The sequence below is a fragment of the Ursus maritimus genome, unplaced genomic scaffold, assembly GCF_017311325.1.
Source record: "Ursus maritimus isolate PB19 unplaced genomic scaffold, ASM1731132v1 scaffold_24, whole genome shotgun sequence".
In the NCBI taxonomy this organism is placed as follows: Eukaryota; Metazoa; Chordata; class Mammalia; order Carnivora; family Ursidae; genus Ursus; species Ursus maritimus.
In genome coordinates, this window is record NW_024424897.1 from 11011067 (window position 1) to 11025757 (window position 14691).

General features: G+C 34.2%; 1 protein-coding gene across 1 annotated transcript in view; it reads left to right on the forward strand.

Moving 5' to 3' along the window:
* The window catches only part of ABCA5 (ATP binding cassette subfamily A member 5), a 68928-nt gene that overhangs the window by 41223 nt on the left and 13014 nt on the right, over positions 1 to 14691 (forward strand). Inside the window, exons 20-31 of the mRNA XM_040640321.1 lie at positions 936 to 1105; positions 3847 to 3974; positions 4386 to 4523; positions 5856 to 5969; positions 7610 to 7780; positions 8769 to 8882; positions 9263 to 9397; positions 10929 to 11003; positions 11510 to 11601; positions 13648 to 13774; positions 14088 to 14205; positions 14302 to 14393. Coding sequence (XP_040496255.1) covers positions 936 to 1105; positions 3847 to 3974; positions 4386 to 4523; positions 5856 to 5969; positions 7610 to 7780; positions 8769 to 8882; positions 9263 to 9397; positions 10929 to 11003; positions 11510 to 11601; positions 13648 to 13774; positions 14088 to 14205; positions 14302 to 14393 — 1474 coding nt within the window. The remainder of the gene's footprint in view (positions 1 to 935; positions 1106 to 3846; positions 3975 to 4385; positions 4524 to 5855; positions 5970 to 7609; positions 7781 to 8768; positions 8883 to 9262; positions 9398 to 10928; positions 11004 to 11509; positions 11602 to 13647; positions 13775 to 14087; positions 14206 to 14301; positions 14394 to 14691) is intronic.

Consider the following 14691-nt stretch of genomic DNA (forward strand, 5'->3'; position numbering starts at 1 on the left):
TAGAGTTTACAAATACTGTTTAATCATGAGTTTTTTAACGTAAAATACCTATTAACTGATTATGGAACTAAGGTTTAATGCAGTATGCTTTTGGAAATGCTGATTCGGTATACTTACAACAATTTAAAAGAGCAATTTTTTAAAAATTAGAGGGTTTCTGAAAATTATAAAATGCTAAACTGTGGTAATCTAAGCTCTCTCTACCCACTTGCTATTTCACCTATCCCATAAAATGTAGCAAATATTTTGTAGGATAAGACCAAAGGATATCTGTCTTCCAGATAGAAGGGCATTTTGAATAGATAATAGAATTATGTACTTGACCAACAGCAAATAATGATCCTTGTAACTGACTGTAGTATATTCGTTTTGCCTCTCTCTAGAGGAACAATGGAAATTAATATGGTGTGGATGACATTTCAAAGATATCAATCATTCAGAGTTTCACTGTATTTAAAAACAAAACAAAGGTTCCCTGTATTTTTGTTTCCTTCTCTGTATCTAAAATATTTTTGTGTTGTAACTTTCCTAATACATAAGGGAGTAAATAGTTAAAACATAGGGCAGGAAATAGAGTAGTTCCCTCAGGACAATTGACCTGTAAATGTGGCATAATATCTGGTTCTTAAAGAACTATAGGCACAAGTTTACATACCCTATAAAAGTTTCAGGATGACTCTGATCTTAGTTTCATAACTTTTAATTTTGTCATTGAATACCGGCTTTCTGTCCGGTATTGTCATGAGATCATTTTGGAGAGTAGAAATTCTATTCCCAAGTGCTGTTTCTTTCAGGTTTTTCTTTTTTCTCTCCTCCCTCTGTCTCTCTCTCTCTCTTTTTCACATGTGTACTTTTGACTGTTATTCGAAGGAGGATTTTTAAAAATAGATTTACATATTAATGTGCCCTTTGCTGTTTTATTTTTTTCCTTTCAGGTTGCTTCTGCTTTTAATTTTTTTCGCAGTTCAGATTTTTATGTTTTTGGTACATCGCTCTTTTAAAAATGCTGTGGTTCCCATCAAACTTGTTCCGGACTTATATTTCTTAAAACCTGGAGATAAACCTCATAAATACAAAACAAGTCTGCTTCTTCAAAATTCTACTGGTGAGAGTGTGTGAAGGTCTGTGAATGTGTGTTGGTTGGGGCATGGGGTGTGGGGTATAGGTCAGAGGTTGGGATTTTAGAAATAGATGTAAGGTAAAGGCATGGTCTGTACAAATCTAAGTTTTAAAAACTACTTGTTGATGCTGAGTAATATATTACAGAAATGAAAGTTTGGTTAAGTGTAGATTACAGTTTTTAAAACTAACCTTGTACTGTTTATGATATTAAGATTTCCTTTTTTAATGGTAGCAACATATTCTTAGAGTAGTGTGTTTCATATTAAAGTTTATGACAAGCAAAATAAACTTAAGTTGAAACACCTTTAGAAAGTTGCAGTATGTAATATTTATGCAGTTAGATGTCTAAATAGAAATGTTTAGGTAATTTTTCAAGGACTGTGAAAAACTAGAATTAAGAAAAATGGCATTAAATATAAATATTTCTAATCAAATACATTAAATTGATTATGAAAAATTTTGAATTTGCTGTTGATTATTCTTAATTACATAGTTGTTAAATATGAAAAAAAATTAAGAACTATGGTCTTGAGCAAGACTCAGAACAAGTAAAAAAAATTGACATCAGATTCTGCTTTTCAAAATAATAAAACCTTATATAAAATTTCATTCATATATGAACAGTTCCTACAGAATCTCTCATCTGCATAGATAGTTTATAGTCCCAAGGTTCTTGAAGAGTAAATCAAGGTTAGCTAACTCTGGCAAATTTACAGCAAAACAGGGGCAACCTTATTTGCTTATCTTGCTGCAATAGGTTAGAAAATTGTATTTAATATAATCATTTATATAACTCACAAACTCTTTGGGGTTTAATATTTTCCAACATTTACCTATATTCTAGTATCTTTCCTTTTTGATTCACTATTAACTGAAGAGCTTTGACCAGTGTTAGATAATAATCGTAGTTAGGGATGATTATAAATAACTCTTAAAATCATCACTTTTGGGGCACCTGGGTGGCTCAGTCGTTAAGCATCTGTCTTCGGCCCAGGGCATGATCCTAGGAGTCCTGCTCCGCTGGGAAGCCTGCTTCTTCCTCTCCGACTCCCCCTGCTTGTGTTCCCTCTCTCGCTGGCTGTCTCTCTCTCTGTCAAATAAATAAATAAATAAATAAATAAATAAATCTTTAAAAAAAATAATCACTATTAAAATGTGACTCAGTTTATTATATAATCTTTGTTCTTTTGGAGAAACGATATATTTCATCACAAAACTACTCGAGTAGAAAATGTGTTGTTTTATAATTTTTCTTTCATTAGAATTTTTGTTTTGATTTTAATACACATTTCATGTTGGTAAAATATAGTGCTGCATAGAGCCTTAATACTCATTATAGTGACATGTTTTGTGTGTTTGGGAAATTGTATATGTATCTCAAATCATTTTGTTTTGAGTTCACTCTCACTAATCTGCAGAAATACTAGTATTTTCAAAGTTTTGTCCCTTTTGTTATTTTTTAGTATTTCTAGAATTGCTTACATATGTACCCTATATCTTCCTAGGCCTTTTTGGTACTAAATAAAGCCATGTTTCATTTGGAAATTACTGGCTTCTATGTGTCTATATTGAAGCATATCCGATCCTCCTTGCAAAACTTTTTGTATCACAGGTGATATAGTTCCTTCAGTTATAATGTAGCTCTCTTCTCTAGAGTACAGAGCCACTGTGGCAAGTTAGAGAAGAGAGATCATTTGAGATTCTACATCAGGAGTAAATGTAGTATCTAAAAAAGCAAGCACTAAAAGCACCAGTCTCTCTGATACTCAAGTTTGGTGCTGAGTCTGATCCACCTGCCATACTATTTTTAATTACTGATAGTTGTTTCCTTTGTTTGATTTTGATTTCTCTCAGTCACATTTGTCCTTTCTGGTTTTTCTGAAGATGGAGGGGGAACAGTTTCCATTCATCAGACTTGTTGGTATAGATTTAAACCTCGGACAGGATTCATAATCTTTCCCTTGGCTCCAGGCAATTTAAAGAATGTAGATGGAGACCTGATTATGTGTTTTAATATTTTAAGGCAGTTAAGGCAATTGACATTTATAAAATTTGTCTGCTCAAAGCACACAGAAATCCTCTAAGAAGTGGTATTACCTGACTCCACACCCTGCTTGGGTCTACGTTTCTGAGCCTAGCAGGCCCTCTTATTACAGAAAATTGCCAGATTTTTATTCTCACAATTTAACCAAATTTCATGTGAGTATTATAGGTTAAATTTCAACGTAACAATAGTAGCAGCAGCAGGAGCTAAAATTTGTACAATTACTGTGCCAGGTTCTGTGTTTAAAGCCTGTGTATAGGGGCGCTGGGTGGCTCAGTAGTTAAGTGTCTGCCTTCAGCTCAGGGCGTGATCCCAGAGTCCTGGGATCAAGCCCCACATCAGGCTCCTCCACTGGGAGCCTGCGTCTTCCTCTCCCACTCCCCCTTCCTGTGTTCCCTTTCTCACTGGCTGTCTCTCTCTCCATCAAATAAATAAATAAAATCTTAAAAAAAAAAAAACAAAAACGGAACAAATCTCTAAAAAAAATAACTAAAGCCTGTGTATATATTGACTTGGATCTGAATCCAGGCTGACTGGCTCCAGAGCCGGTATTCTTAATCATGTCGTATGTAATGAAGATAATCTTTTTTTTAAAAAAGCTCTTTCCAATGTTATTAAAAGTCTGTGCCTGTTTCTTATTTAAACTGATTCTTTATTGTTTGCTTATTTTCTCATATCAGACTCTGATATCAGCGATCTTACTAGCTTTTTCACAAACCAGAACATAGTGGTGACAATGTTTAATGACAGTGACTATGTGTCTGCTGCTCCCCATAGTGCAGCTTTAAATGTGATGTATTCGGAAAAGGTAAGAGTAATATACGTGAGTGAATACCTATTTGAGAGTTACAGAATACTAAGATATTTTCTCTAAAATTAATCATTTGCTGATTTGACCTCATTAGTTGGAAATTAGAATTTACTTTTGGACATAGCTAGCTGTGTTTATAATGTATTTTATGACCTGGTGGATGACCAATAAATAAAACTATTAAAAATTTAATCTTTGTGTTATATTTTTGTTTAAAATGCCAAAATATTTATAGACTCCAAACCAGGTTGTCTTTATCTGTCTATCTTTATCTATTGAATATTATTTCTATAATTTGTTGAATCAACTTTTAGTGAGGATTTCCTTAGTCTGTGAGAAAAACTTAGTACATAGTAGCAGTGTATTTATGTATGGTATGTAATAACGCTCTCTTTTTTTAAATTGTAGGACTATGTTTTTACAGCTGTTTTCAACAGTACTATGGTTTGTTCTTTACCTGTATTAATGAATATTATCAGTAATTATTATCTTTATCATTTAAATGTGACCGAAAGCATCCAGGTCTGGAATACCCCATTCTTTCAAGTAAGCAACCTTTAAAAAGTGTGTGTGTGTGTGTGTGTGTGTGTGTGTGTGTGTGTGTGTGTTTGCATGCACCTGTGTGTAATAAAAGCCAAGGGCTAATATAAGGGAAATCTGTAGATGTTCATCATGTGGCAGTTCTTAGTCTTACTAAAACTTGAATTGGGGATACTTTACATCTGGGTTTAGGAGTGCCCAGGGTTAGTTTGCTTCAAGGTCAAGGAGGTTCTGTCGTGGTACTGATATTTTTATAAAGAGTAAGTATTTTTTGTATTAATCATATAAGAAAAATTAAGATAATTTAAAAATGAATATTGTCCATTTAAAATCTCTTACTGGGGTATTGAAAGAAACTTGAGAAGTTGCTCATACAGTCATTTTTTCCTCTAGATAGGACTATTGGGTTATAAATGTGAAAATTAACTTAAGTTTTCAGAAAAATAGTCAACATTTTTCTCTCACCCTAATGTTTTATTTTTCACATACTGAAAAATAAATGGAAAATATCTTTCTGTCATAGCATTTTTACTTTCTATTGCTATACTTTTTAACATTTTTATTGAGATATACTTCATATACTATTAACTCATTTCAATCCACTGATTTTTATTATGTTCATAGAGTTCTGCATCCGTCACTACATCAGTTCTAGATTTCATTGTCTCTCCCACCCTCCAGAAGACCGTTGTACCTGTTGAGGGTGGGGGTAATACAGTGCACTTGGTTCTGGGTAGTTTGTATTTGGGGCACCAGCTGTTTAGTTGTCTGGAAAAGTTTCCTTCTGTACTTGGATCTTTGGGGCAGCTTGGAACCTTTGAGGCCTGTGGGAATTATAGCCCCCCCCTGCTGCGGAGAAGAAACTCCTGTTTTATATGAGGCTGAGTTTGTTCCAAAGTACAGCTTTTTCAAAAGAAAGACGGCCCCGAGATCCCAAATGGCTCATAGTCCCAGCGACCAATGAAAGCATCAAACATCATTCTGACATGGTCCTGTTCATTGCATAGGACTGCTGGTGGACGTTAACTGCTTTTTCATGTACATTATTATTTTTAATTAAATGGTAAAGCTTAATTTAAATGCCCTGTTATTCTGTGTTGTAGATAAGAAAATGGAAATACGATGATTTGCTCAGGATTATGTAGCTACTTAGTAAGTGGCTGAGTTGGTCCTGTAACTCACTGTCTGTTAACTTGCCTCCTGTTTTGTCATATAGACTATGCCTAGGATAGGTATCCTGATGTGTTTCTTCAGAGGTTTTGATAGTCTTTCATTAAGAAAGTACTAAGATGATAAGTGATTCTCAGTTTCATTTCTTACTCTGTGATTATCTTTCAGGAAATTACGGACATAGTTTTTAAAATTGAGCTGTATTTTCAAGCAGCTTTACTGGGAATCATTGTTACTGCAATGCCGCCTTACTTTGCCATGGAAAATGCAGAGAATCATAAGGTAATGATTGAGTTAAAATTACAGGTAAAGTTTGTTAGTAAGAAATCTCATACAAAACAATAACCTATTTTGCATGAGTGCAAGACTTATATTTTAGAAGTAAATGGAGAATACACATACTTACTATAGTAATAGTAATACCTATCATTTATTACTTGAGTCCCTGTCACATGCTTCAAAAGTTATATCTTTTAATCCTTACAACATTGTGATGTAAGTTTTATGTTACCGACTTTATTTATAGGTCAAGAAGTAGGGATGGGAGTGGTCATATCATGTGCCCAGTTGTCTCATCTCATTTAAGTAGTAGATCCTTATGTTCATAATTGGTACACTAACCTGCCTCTCCCCCTTTACCTTTAATGGAATGTGTTGAATGTACAAGGTACTTAATTTTTGCTAAATGAAAAAAATATGTAGATAATGATTGTGATCACCAGAGCCTAGGAAAAATTGCTTTGTGTACAGAGGTTGTTCGGTATCCTTTTTACTTTCCTTTCTGCTTCTTTCTCTTCTGTCCTCAGGCACATGGTGCTCTTGTACAGTCCCTTGGCTGTTCAAAGCCTTCCACCCTTCCACACTGCTGACCTTGTCGCTCTCTTACTCCTCTAATCAAAATTCTCATTCTCCACGTCTTCTTAAGTCAGCGGAAGCAGATTTGTCTAAATTAATTTACCCAGTGTGACAAATAATGAGAGGCAGACAATTACATATTTTAATAATTTTCTTTAGTGGAAAAGTAATACATGAGTCTCAGGAGATATTTTAAAAATATATTCATTTTTTTCTGTTATATATATTCATTCTAACTTAGAAAATGTAGGAAAGGGACGCCTGGTGGCTCAGTCAGTTAAGCGTTTGCCTTCAGCTCAGGTCATGATCTTGGAGTCCTGGGATGGAGTCCCACATGGGGCTCCCTGCTCAGCAGGGAGTCTGCTTCTCCCTCTCCTTGTGCTGCTCCCCACCCACTGTGCGCTCTCTCTCTCTCTCTCTCAAATACTTAAAAAAAAAAAAAGTAGAAAAGCATAAGAAAATTAAAAAATACCCTTACCACCACCACTCACATATGAAACTTACTAGACAATTGCATTTTTCTCTTTTTTGTTTCAACTTAAATGTTTTTTAATTCAGATTTTTACTTAGAGAATTGTAGATTCATATTAGGTGGTAAGAAAGAATATCTTTCTGGGTGAGATCCTCTGTATCTTACTCACTTCACCTCAATAATAACATCTTGTAAAACTGTGGTATAATAGTAAAATCCTGGGATATTGACGTTGATACAGTCAAGATACAGGAGGACAGTGGCTTCACCACAGAGATCCCTCCTATTGCTATAACCCCCTTGACACCTTTGCTTTATTTTAGTTTTGTGTTTCTTAGCTGTACTGTATTCTGATGCTGAAAAATTTTGTCAAAATTGTACATTGCAGAACAAGCCAAACTTGTACAAATTAAAGACTATATGAAATTTATATTTAATTGTAGGAGGATTTTTATTACCTAGAGACCTGGAATGTGACCTGTATTTTTTGTTGATGTAAAATTAAAGAGTTCTACAATAATTTGCTAGAGTTTTTTGGGTGTAAAATGTTTATAATTATAATCCGTTTTCCCTCCTCCTTCTTTTTGTTTTGTAGATCAAAGCATATACCCAACTTAAACTTTCAGGACTTTTGCCATCTGCATATTGGATTGGACAAGCTATTGTTGATATCCCCTTATTTTTTCTTGTTCTTATTTTGATGCTAGGAAGTTTATTTGCCTTTCATTATGGATTATATTTTTATGCTGTGAAGTTCCTTTCTGTGGTAAGTTAACATTACTCATACTCATCCTATTTATAAGTGAAATGTTATTTTAAAAAACTAAGTATTTATAAACATGACAAGTGGTTCATCAAGTAAATTGGATATTAATCTTTTTATAGAAAGTAGAACCAGTATCTATTTTAATTATTGTATATGATACTGATAATGCAATTTATATGACTGTAAGTGATTTTTAAAAACAACAACTAACTATCATTATAAAATAATTCCTTGAGACTGAGGTGGTCTTTTCTGTAGACTGCCTACTTGTGTGTAATCAGGAATAATTAAACAGTCCTTCCTTAAAATGTCTTCCTTGTCTCTATGCCTGAAAGTAATTTCACAAAAAAGCTCTTCTATTCCATAATTTAAAATATCACTTTAAATACTAAGGAAGAGTATGGCTTGCATTCATGTTCACATGTACATGACTGATACTAGACCCTTCACGTGAATGATTTATATTAGGAAAAAGGGAAAATAGAACTAGGTGATGTTGGGGTTACTGAAAGTAATTTTATCATTCTGCCAGAGATTATACTGACTATACATATTAATTTCTGCCTTATAAATTTATAAATGTTTTTCTTAAATAGTTACCAAATGCATTGAGTGCTGTATACTGAAATGGTAGCTAATAGTTGATTGAGAAGGATAAAGTTGTAACCAGCTAGTGTACTTGTTTTTATAACATGATTAGAGATAACATTTTGGTTGGCATAAAAAAGAACTACAAATAGTGTTCAGTGTAAATTATTTATTCAGGATTGTGTTAACATGTAGTTAAAAGTATGAGTTTTACTGATTTAGGAAAAATGTGCATGGTAATTCTTCAAGTAACTACAATTTCAGTTTTTGGAGTGATTGGTTGAGCAATAAAATTTGAAGAATAATCATTCCTTAATATTTTGATACAACTGGTCTTTTATAGCATATGTACTGCTAGCTATTCATATTTTTACATAAAATATACATTTCTGTTTTACAGGTTTTTTGCCTTATTGGTTATGTTCCATCAGTCATTCTCTTTACCTATGTTACTTCCTTCACTTTTAAAAAAATTTTGAATACCAAAGAGTTTTGGTCATTTATCTATTCTGTGGTAAGTCATGTTTTGTATTATTTCACCCCAGCTTTTCATAGCTTACTTGAACGTCATGAACTCTTTCAGGATTATGTTCAAAATGTTATTGTGTCTTTTCCAAGCACAGAACTTAGGTAGATAGCTGGCAGCATCTTTCTGTGTGTGTTTGTCTTCTGCGTCATCCATTCCACAAAGGGATGGTACTGAAGGCATTTAAGAACTTCATGGCGAGGATGCCAGCAGCAGACAGCTGGGCCTGGCGCCTCCCGGCTAAGTATAATCTCTGGTTCCATGTTTCATTAGAGGTTAGAAAACATTTTAAATGACACAAACTTGCAAGTGAGTTTGTAGGAAATTGCTAAATACTTTTTCACTTGTTTTCTCATTTTTTTCTTTAGACAGCATTGGCTTGCATTGCAATCACTGAAATAACGTTCTTTATGGGATACACAGTTACGGCTGTTCTCCATTATACCTTTTCCATAGTCATTCCAATCTATCCGCTTCTGGGTTGTCTGATTTGTTTCATAAAGGTATGTCTGTTATATGTTTTAATATTTGAAAAGCATAAATACTGCCTAAACTTTGAGATCTTATTTCTTATATTGAATATAGTAAAAAACAAAATCAGCTTAGCTGCTCTTTACTTGATTTGAGTGTTATTAAGCAGCAGTTTAAGATTACTGTGAAATCTTTCCAAGTATGTCTTTAAGCCGTAAAATCTCAAAGGAGGAGGAGTACGTCTGTTACCTGTTCTTTGATTCCCAAAAGGATGTATATAAATTGCAAGTATGATCTGACTTCAGTCAGTATTTGTTTTGAGGGAGTTTTTCAGGGATTAAATAATGTACTATTAAGGGATGAAAAAAATTAAGTGTAAGAGACTTCTTTTAAAGAAAAAATAAAACATTCGTTTTATTAAGCCTGGATAATTGAAATATTTGCATGTGATTAGAAGAAAATTAAATGATGATAATTGATTTAGAATGATTGCTGACCTAATTCTATGCACCGACCCTCCTCTCCCCTACCCCTTCCCCCTGCTTTCTTTTTTGCTTCATTTTAATGTGTTTAATTTATACATCCCCAGGTAGAAATGTTTTGGCATGGGGAAGATTTTAACCTAAGTAGAAATCATAGCTATTAATATTTATAGCTATCTTATGTATAGAGAATACATGTTTGGTAAACAAAATGCATTTTGATCTAAATATTCCTACACATTGCAGCTATAAGAAAACTACTACTCACAACACTTCTGACACTAAATGTGTGGGGTTTTCCCTCACATAAAGCAATTCTGACATTTAACTACCTGGAGTTAATGCAGACTCAGGGCTACGTTCATGGTTAAGTGCTTAGTCCCACAAGATTGACTGCCCCCCCCCCACCGCCCCATTTCAGATGCCAGATCCGAGTAGTGGGTCTGCAGGTAACCCACGCTTGTGTCTGATATGGCTACAAATCCAGGGTTCCTATGACCCCTTGACAGGTTCAATAATTTGTTATAATGGCTTATAGAATTTAGGGAAACACTTTATGGACTTTTACCAGTTTATTATATTAGATACGTAAATAAGTAGAGTAAGAGATAGGGAAGACAAAGTCCAGAAGGGTCCCAGGTACTGGAGCTTTTGTCCCCATGGAGTTTTGAGTGTGCCACCCTCCCAGCATGTGGATGCAGCCACCATCCTGGAAACTCTATAACCCTGTGTTTACGGAGGGTTTTATGGACGTTTCATTACTGAGGCACAATGAGATAATCAGTCTTCAAGCCCCTGTCTCCTTTTGATCAGTGGATGAGGCTGGAAGTTCCCACCTTCTAATCACTTGGTTGGTTCCCCTGGCAACCAGCATCATCCTTCAAGAGTCACCTCTGTAGCATAAAGGGTTTGGGTTGATTGGGGCTTATTTTAAATAACAAAAGATGCTCCTATCACCTCTGTCACTCAGGAAATTCCAAGGGTGTTTAGAACCTGTGTGCTGGGAACTGGGTCAAAGACCAAATACCATTATATTATCTTATCACAGCAGCATATCAATTTTCAAAAATTTGTGTCTTAGATTTCTTGGAAGAATATTCGAAAAAATGAGGACACCTATAATCCATGGGATAGGCTTTTGGTGGCTGTTATATCGGTAAGAAATAAACAAAAATGCTGGCGTTAGCATACTACCTTAAGAGCAGTTTGGTTGTGTGATTTTAACTCTCTTTTTAGTTTTTATCATGTTGCATAAGAATGAAGGTGCCTCAGAAAGTCAAGTGTGTTAGTTAATGCCAGCCAATATGCATTTTGGTGGTAATACATTTATTGAATATGTCCATTTTAATATATTTGGCTCTCTTATGTTATTCTATTTAATTATAATTCTGGCTTCCTCAGAAACAAAAACATTTTTTTTCTTTGTATTTTATGAAGCTGACAACCAATGAACTTTACAGAGGTAGGAAAATATGTGAAGGATTATTTTACTAAAAATCTACCTTGGCTTGCATTAAAATTCTTAACTTATATGACATGTGAAGAAAATAATGATTAATTGTTTTGGTGATGGTAAGGAACCTGATATATGTGGTCTTTGTTATATTGATAGAGGGGGAAAAAAAAGATTGAGTCATGAGCTCTTATATGTTCTTCTTGTAGCCTTACCTGCAGTGTGTACTCTGGATTTTCCTCTTACAGTACTATGAGAAAAAATACGGAGGCAAGTCAATAAGAAAGGATCCTTTTTTCAGGTCCGTTAATTTTTTTAAAAGTTTTAATGTTTTTTAGTATATTTATGTAGTATATGATCTAGTTTTAGGTAATTTCCTTCACTCTCAAAAAAAATCTTTGAGTCATCAGTGGCCCCCCTTGCACATGCCCCCAGCCCAGTATAACCACTAATCTAATCTAGTTGCTATAAGTCTGCCAGTTCTGAACATTTATATAAATGGAATTTTACAATATATAGTCTTTTTGTGTCTGGCTTCTTACCATGTTTTGAAGGTTCATGATATAGCAATACTTCATTACTTTTTTCTTTTTTAGTAATATTACGTTGCATGAAATACCACACTTGATTTACCTGTTCATCAGTTGATGGATATTTGAGTTGTTTCTGTGTTTTGGCCATTATGAATAATGCTGCTGTGAACATATTTATTAACCACTGGATACTCCCCATATCCACTGAGGACTTAGCCTCTGGCTCTCCTTATTTCTCCTGCTGTCATCTTGGGGAAGAATCCGCATCCACTGGGATAACATCCTCCCGCTCAGTTTCTCATTCTCTCTGCACTCATGACTTCTGTGTCCTTTACATCTCATGTGTTGTCTTGGGTCAGAGCCCTGCCATCACTGCTCTTCACTTCATCTGTGTCCCGTACTATCAGTAACATTCATCTTTTCAGCTTTCTTATTTTATTACTCTTATTGGACTTTTCTGCTGTGGTTTCTACCCCTAAGTTTTTTCTGTTCTCAAACGTATCCACTAATCACAGTTTTCACCTTTTCTCTATTCAGCTTCACTCACGTGATTCATCACTTCCCCTTCTTTCAGCACTCTGTATTCAACTTCTGTATTTCTTTGACCTGTCTGCTAAAAATCATAATTTTGGTAAGTCTAATTATAGTTTGGAGAATATTAACATAAAAGTGCAGTTTGCTAATATCACGGATTTATCCTGTATAAACTCAGCTTTGTTTTAACACTTGTTAACAATCCCATTTTCTTCTTATCTCTTTTCGATAGTTATCTCAAGCCTTCTTTGTATTCCTCAAATTCTCCAGTTCACCTCACCTTTTCTACTTATCAGTAGGTGATCTTGCCATTTCTGAAAACAGAAGCACTTAATTGGAAAGTTCTACACACTCATCCACCTCTTTCATCATTTTTGCCTTTTCCTAGTCCCAGAAGGAGAGGCACCCCTCCTGTTATCCATGTCTTCATTTATTCTGTCTACTTAAGGATGTTGCTCTGTCAATCTTACTTTCTCTTCCTGTATCTTTCCCTTGTGGATCTAAATAGGGTATTTTTCTCTGAGGAGGGAGTCACCTTTCTCATATAAAACAAACTAAAAACATCAGAACTCCTAAATCTCATTTAAACCTCAATCCCTCTAGCTCTTGTCTCATATGTCTTTTCTTTCATAGCCAAGAAGCTTCTACTTCCAGTTCCTCACCTCTCATTCACTCCTTAACTCCCTGCAGTCTGGTCTCTGCACTTGCTTCTCTGCTGATGCTATTTTCAGTAAGGTGACTAATGATTTCCTCTGTGTCTTATTAAGTAGACTCTACTTACTCACCTCATCTGCTACTTTAGTATGATTGACTTCTTCCTCCTTATTTATACTTTTCTCTTGTTCTTTTGTTGTCTATAATGTCAACTCCCTATTTTACCTCTTTTCCTCTCTTACACTTCAGAATTTCCTTTGGAAGAACTTTCTTCTCTGCCTACTTTTCTAGAGTTCCTGTGAGTTCTGAGTTCAGCCCCCTACATCTGCTCTGCCCCAGGGCAATGTCATTTATACCCAAACTGTAAATTCTTTGAGGGATGGGTACATGTTTTTTTTAATCTGGTATGTGCATGACACATACCAGTTATATATAATGTTGAAAAATGAATGAATTTTGGTAACATCATCAAATGGATCCGTGAGTGAAAAATAGCTCTGTAATTCCACCTTCCAGAAATAAGATCACAGATCTCAGATTGGTGTATGTTTTTGGTGTTTTCTCCATGGAGTGCTTGAATTTCTTACTGTTAGTTTTTTGAAAATCTATTATCTTTATATATTTAGGACTCTTTCAACAAAGTCCAAAAATAGGAAGTATCCAGAACCACCAAATAATGAGGATGAAGATGAAGATGTCAAGGCTGAAAGACTAAAGGTCAAAGAGCTAATGAGTTGCCAGTGTTGTGAGGAGGTAATTGAATCTTTATTGTAAGTCTTATTAAATGTGCAATAATTAGTTCCTCATGTGTAGGAATTAATCTGAAAAATACTTCTCTTTTCATATGAATCAATATTAAAAAAGTCTTTTCTTTGAAAAAATATTTGTCTCTTTACTTCTGAATAAGCCATTATTTCAGTCATAAATGGATATTTATTTACATAATACCTCTTATTAGTGAATATAGGTCTTATGATATATGAACATGAATTGTAGGCGACCTGTCATTTCATGATAGGTATATCTGATTTATTATTCTCTTTTTAAATCCTATTTCCCTTATTAGAAGCCAGCCATTATGGTCAGCAATTTGCATAAAGAATATGATGACAAGAAAGATTTTCTTCTTACAAGAAAAGTAAAGAAAGTGGCAACTAAATATGTCTCTTTCTGTGTGAAAAAAGGCTGGTATTTGTTTTTTCTTAAATAATTTTTCCAGAAGAGTAATTTCCATTTTTAGTTTGATTTACGTATAATGATTTTTCTTTCAATTTCTTTAGGAGAGATCTTGGGGCTACTGGGTCCAAATGGTGCCGGCAAAAGCACAATTATCAATATTCTGGTTGGTGATATTGAACCAACTTCAGGCCAGGTATGATATATAAGGGTGTGGGAGATGCTATGATTTACATTTTTAGTTAAAGTAAATTTTTTAATGACAAGTTAGGATTTTATGTTTTTAGTATTAATTTTTTAGTATAGCTTAATCAAATTATGATCTTTTTGGTTATCTTTGAAAATAATATACGCAAAATTTTCACACGTGCAGATGCACACATAGTATTTCTGCTTTTATAATTATTACATGCATGGGTGATTTGTCTGCCTACTTAATGGAAGACAATCTTATTTTTTTTTTCTTTCATTTAAGTTTTGTTAGTTAACATACA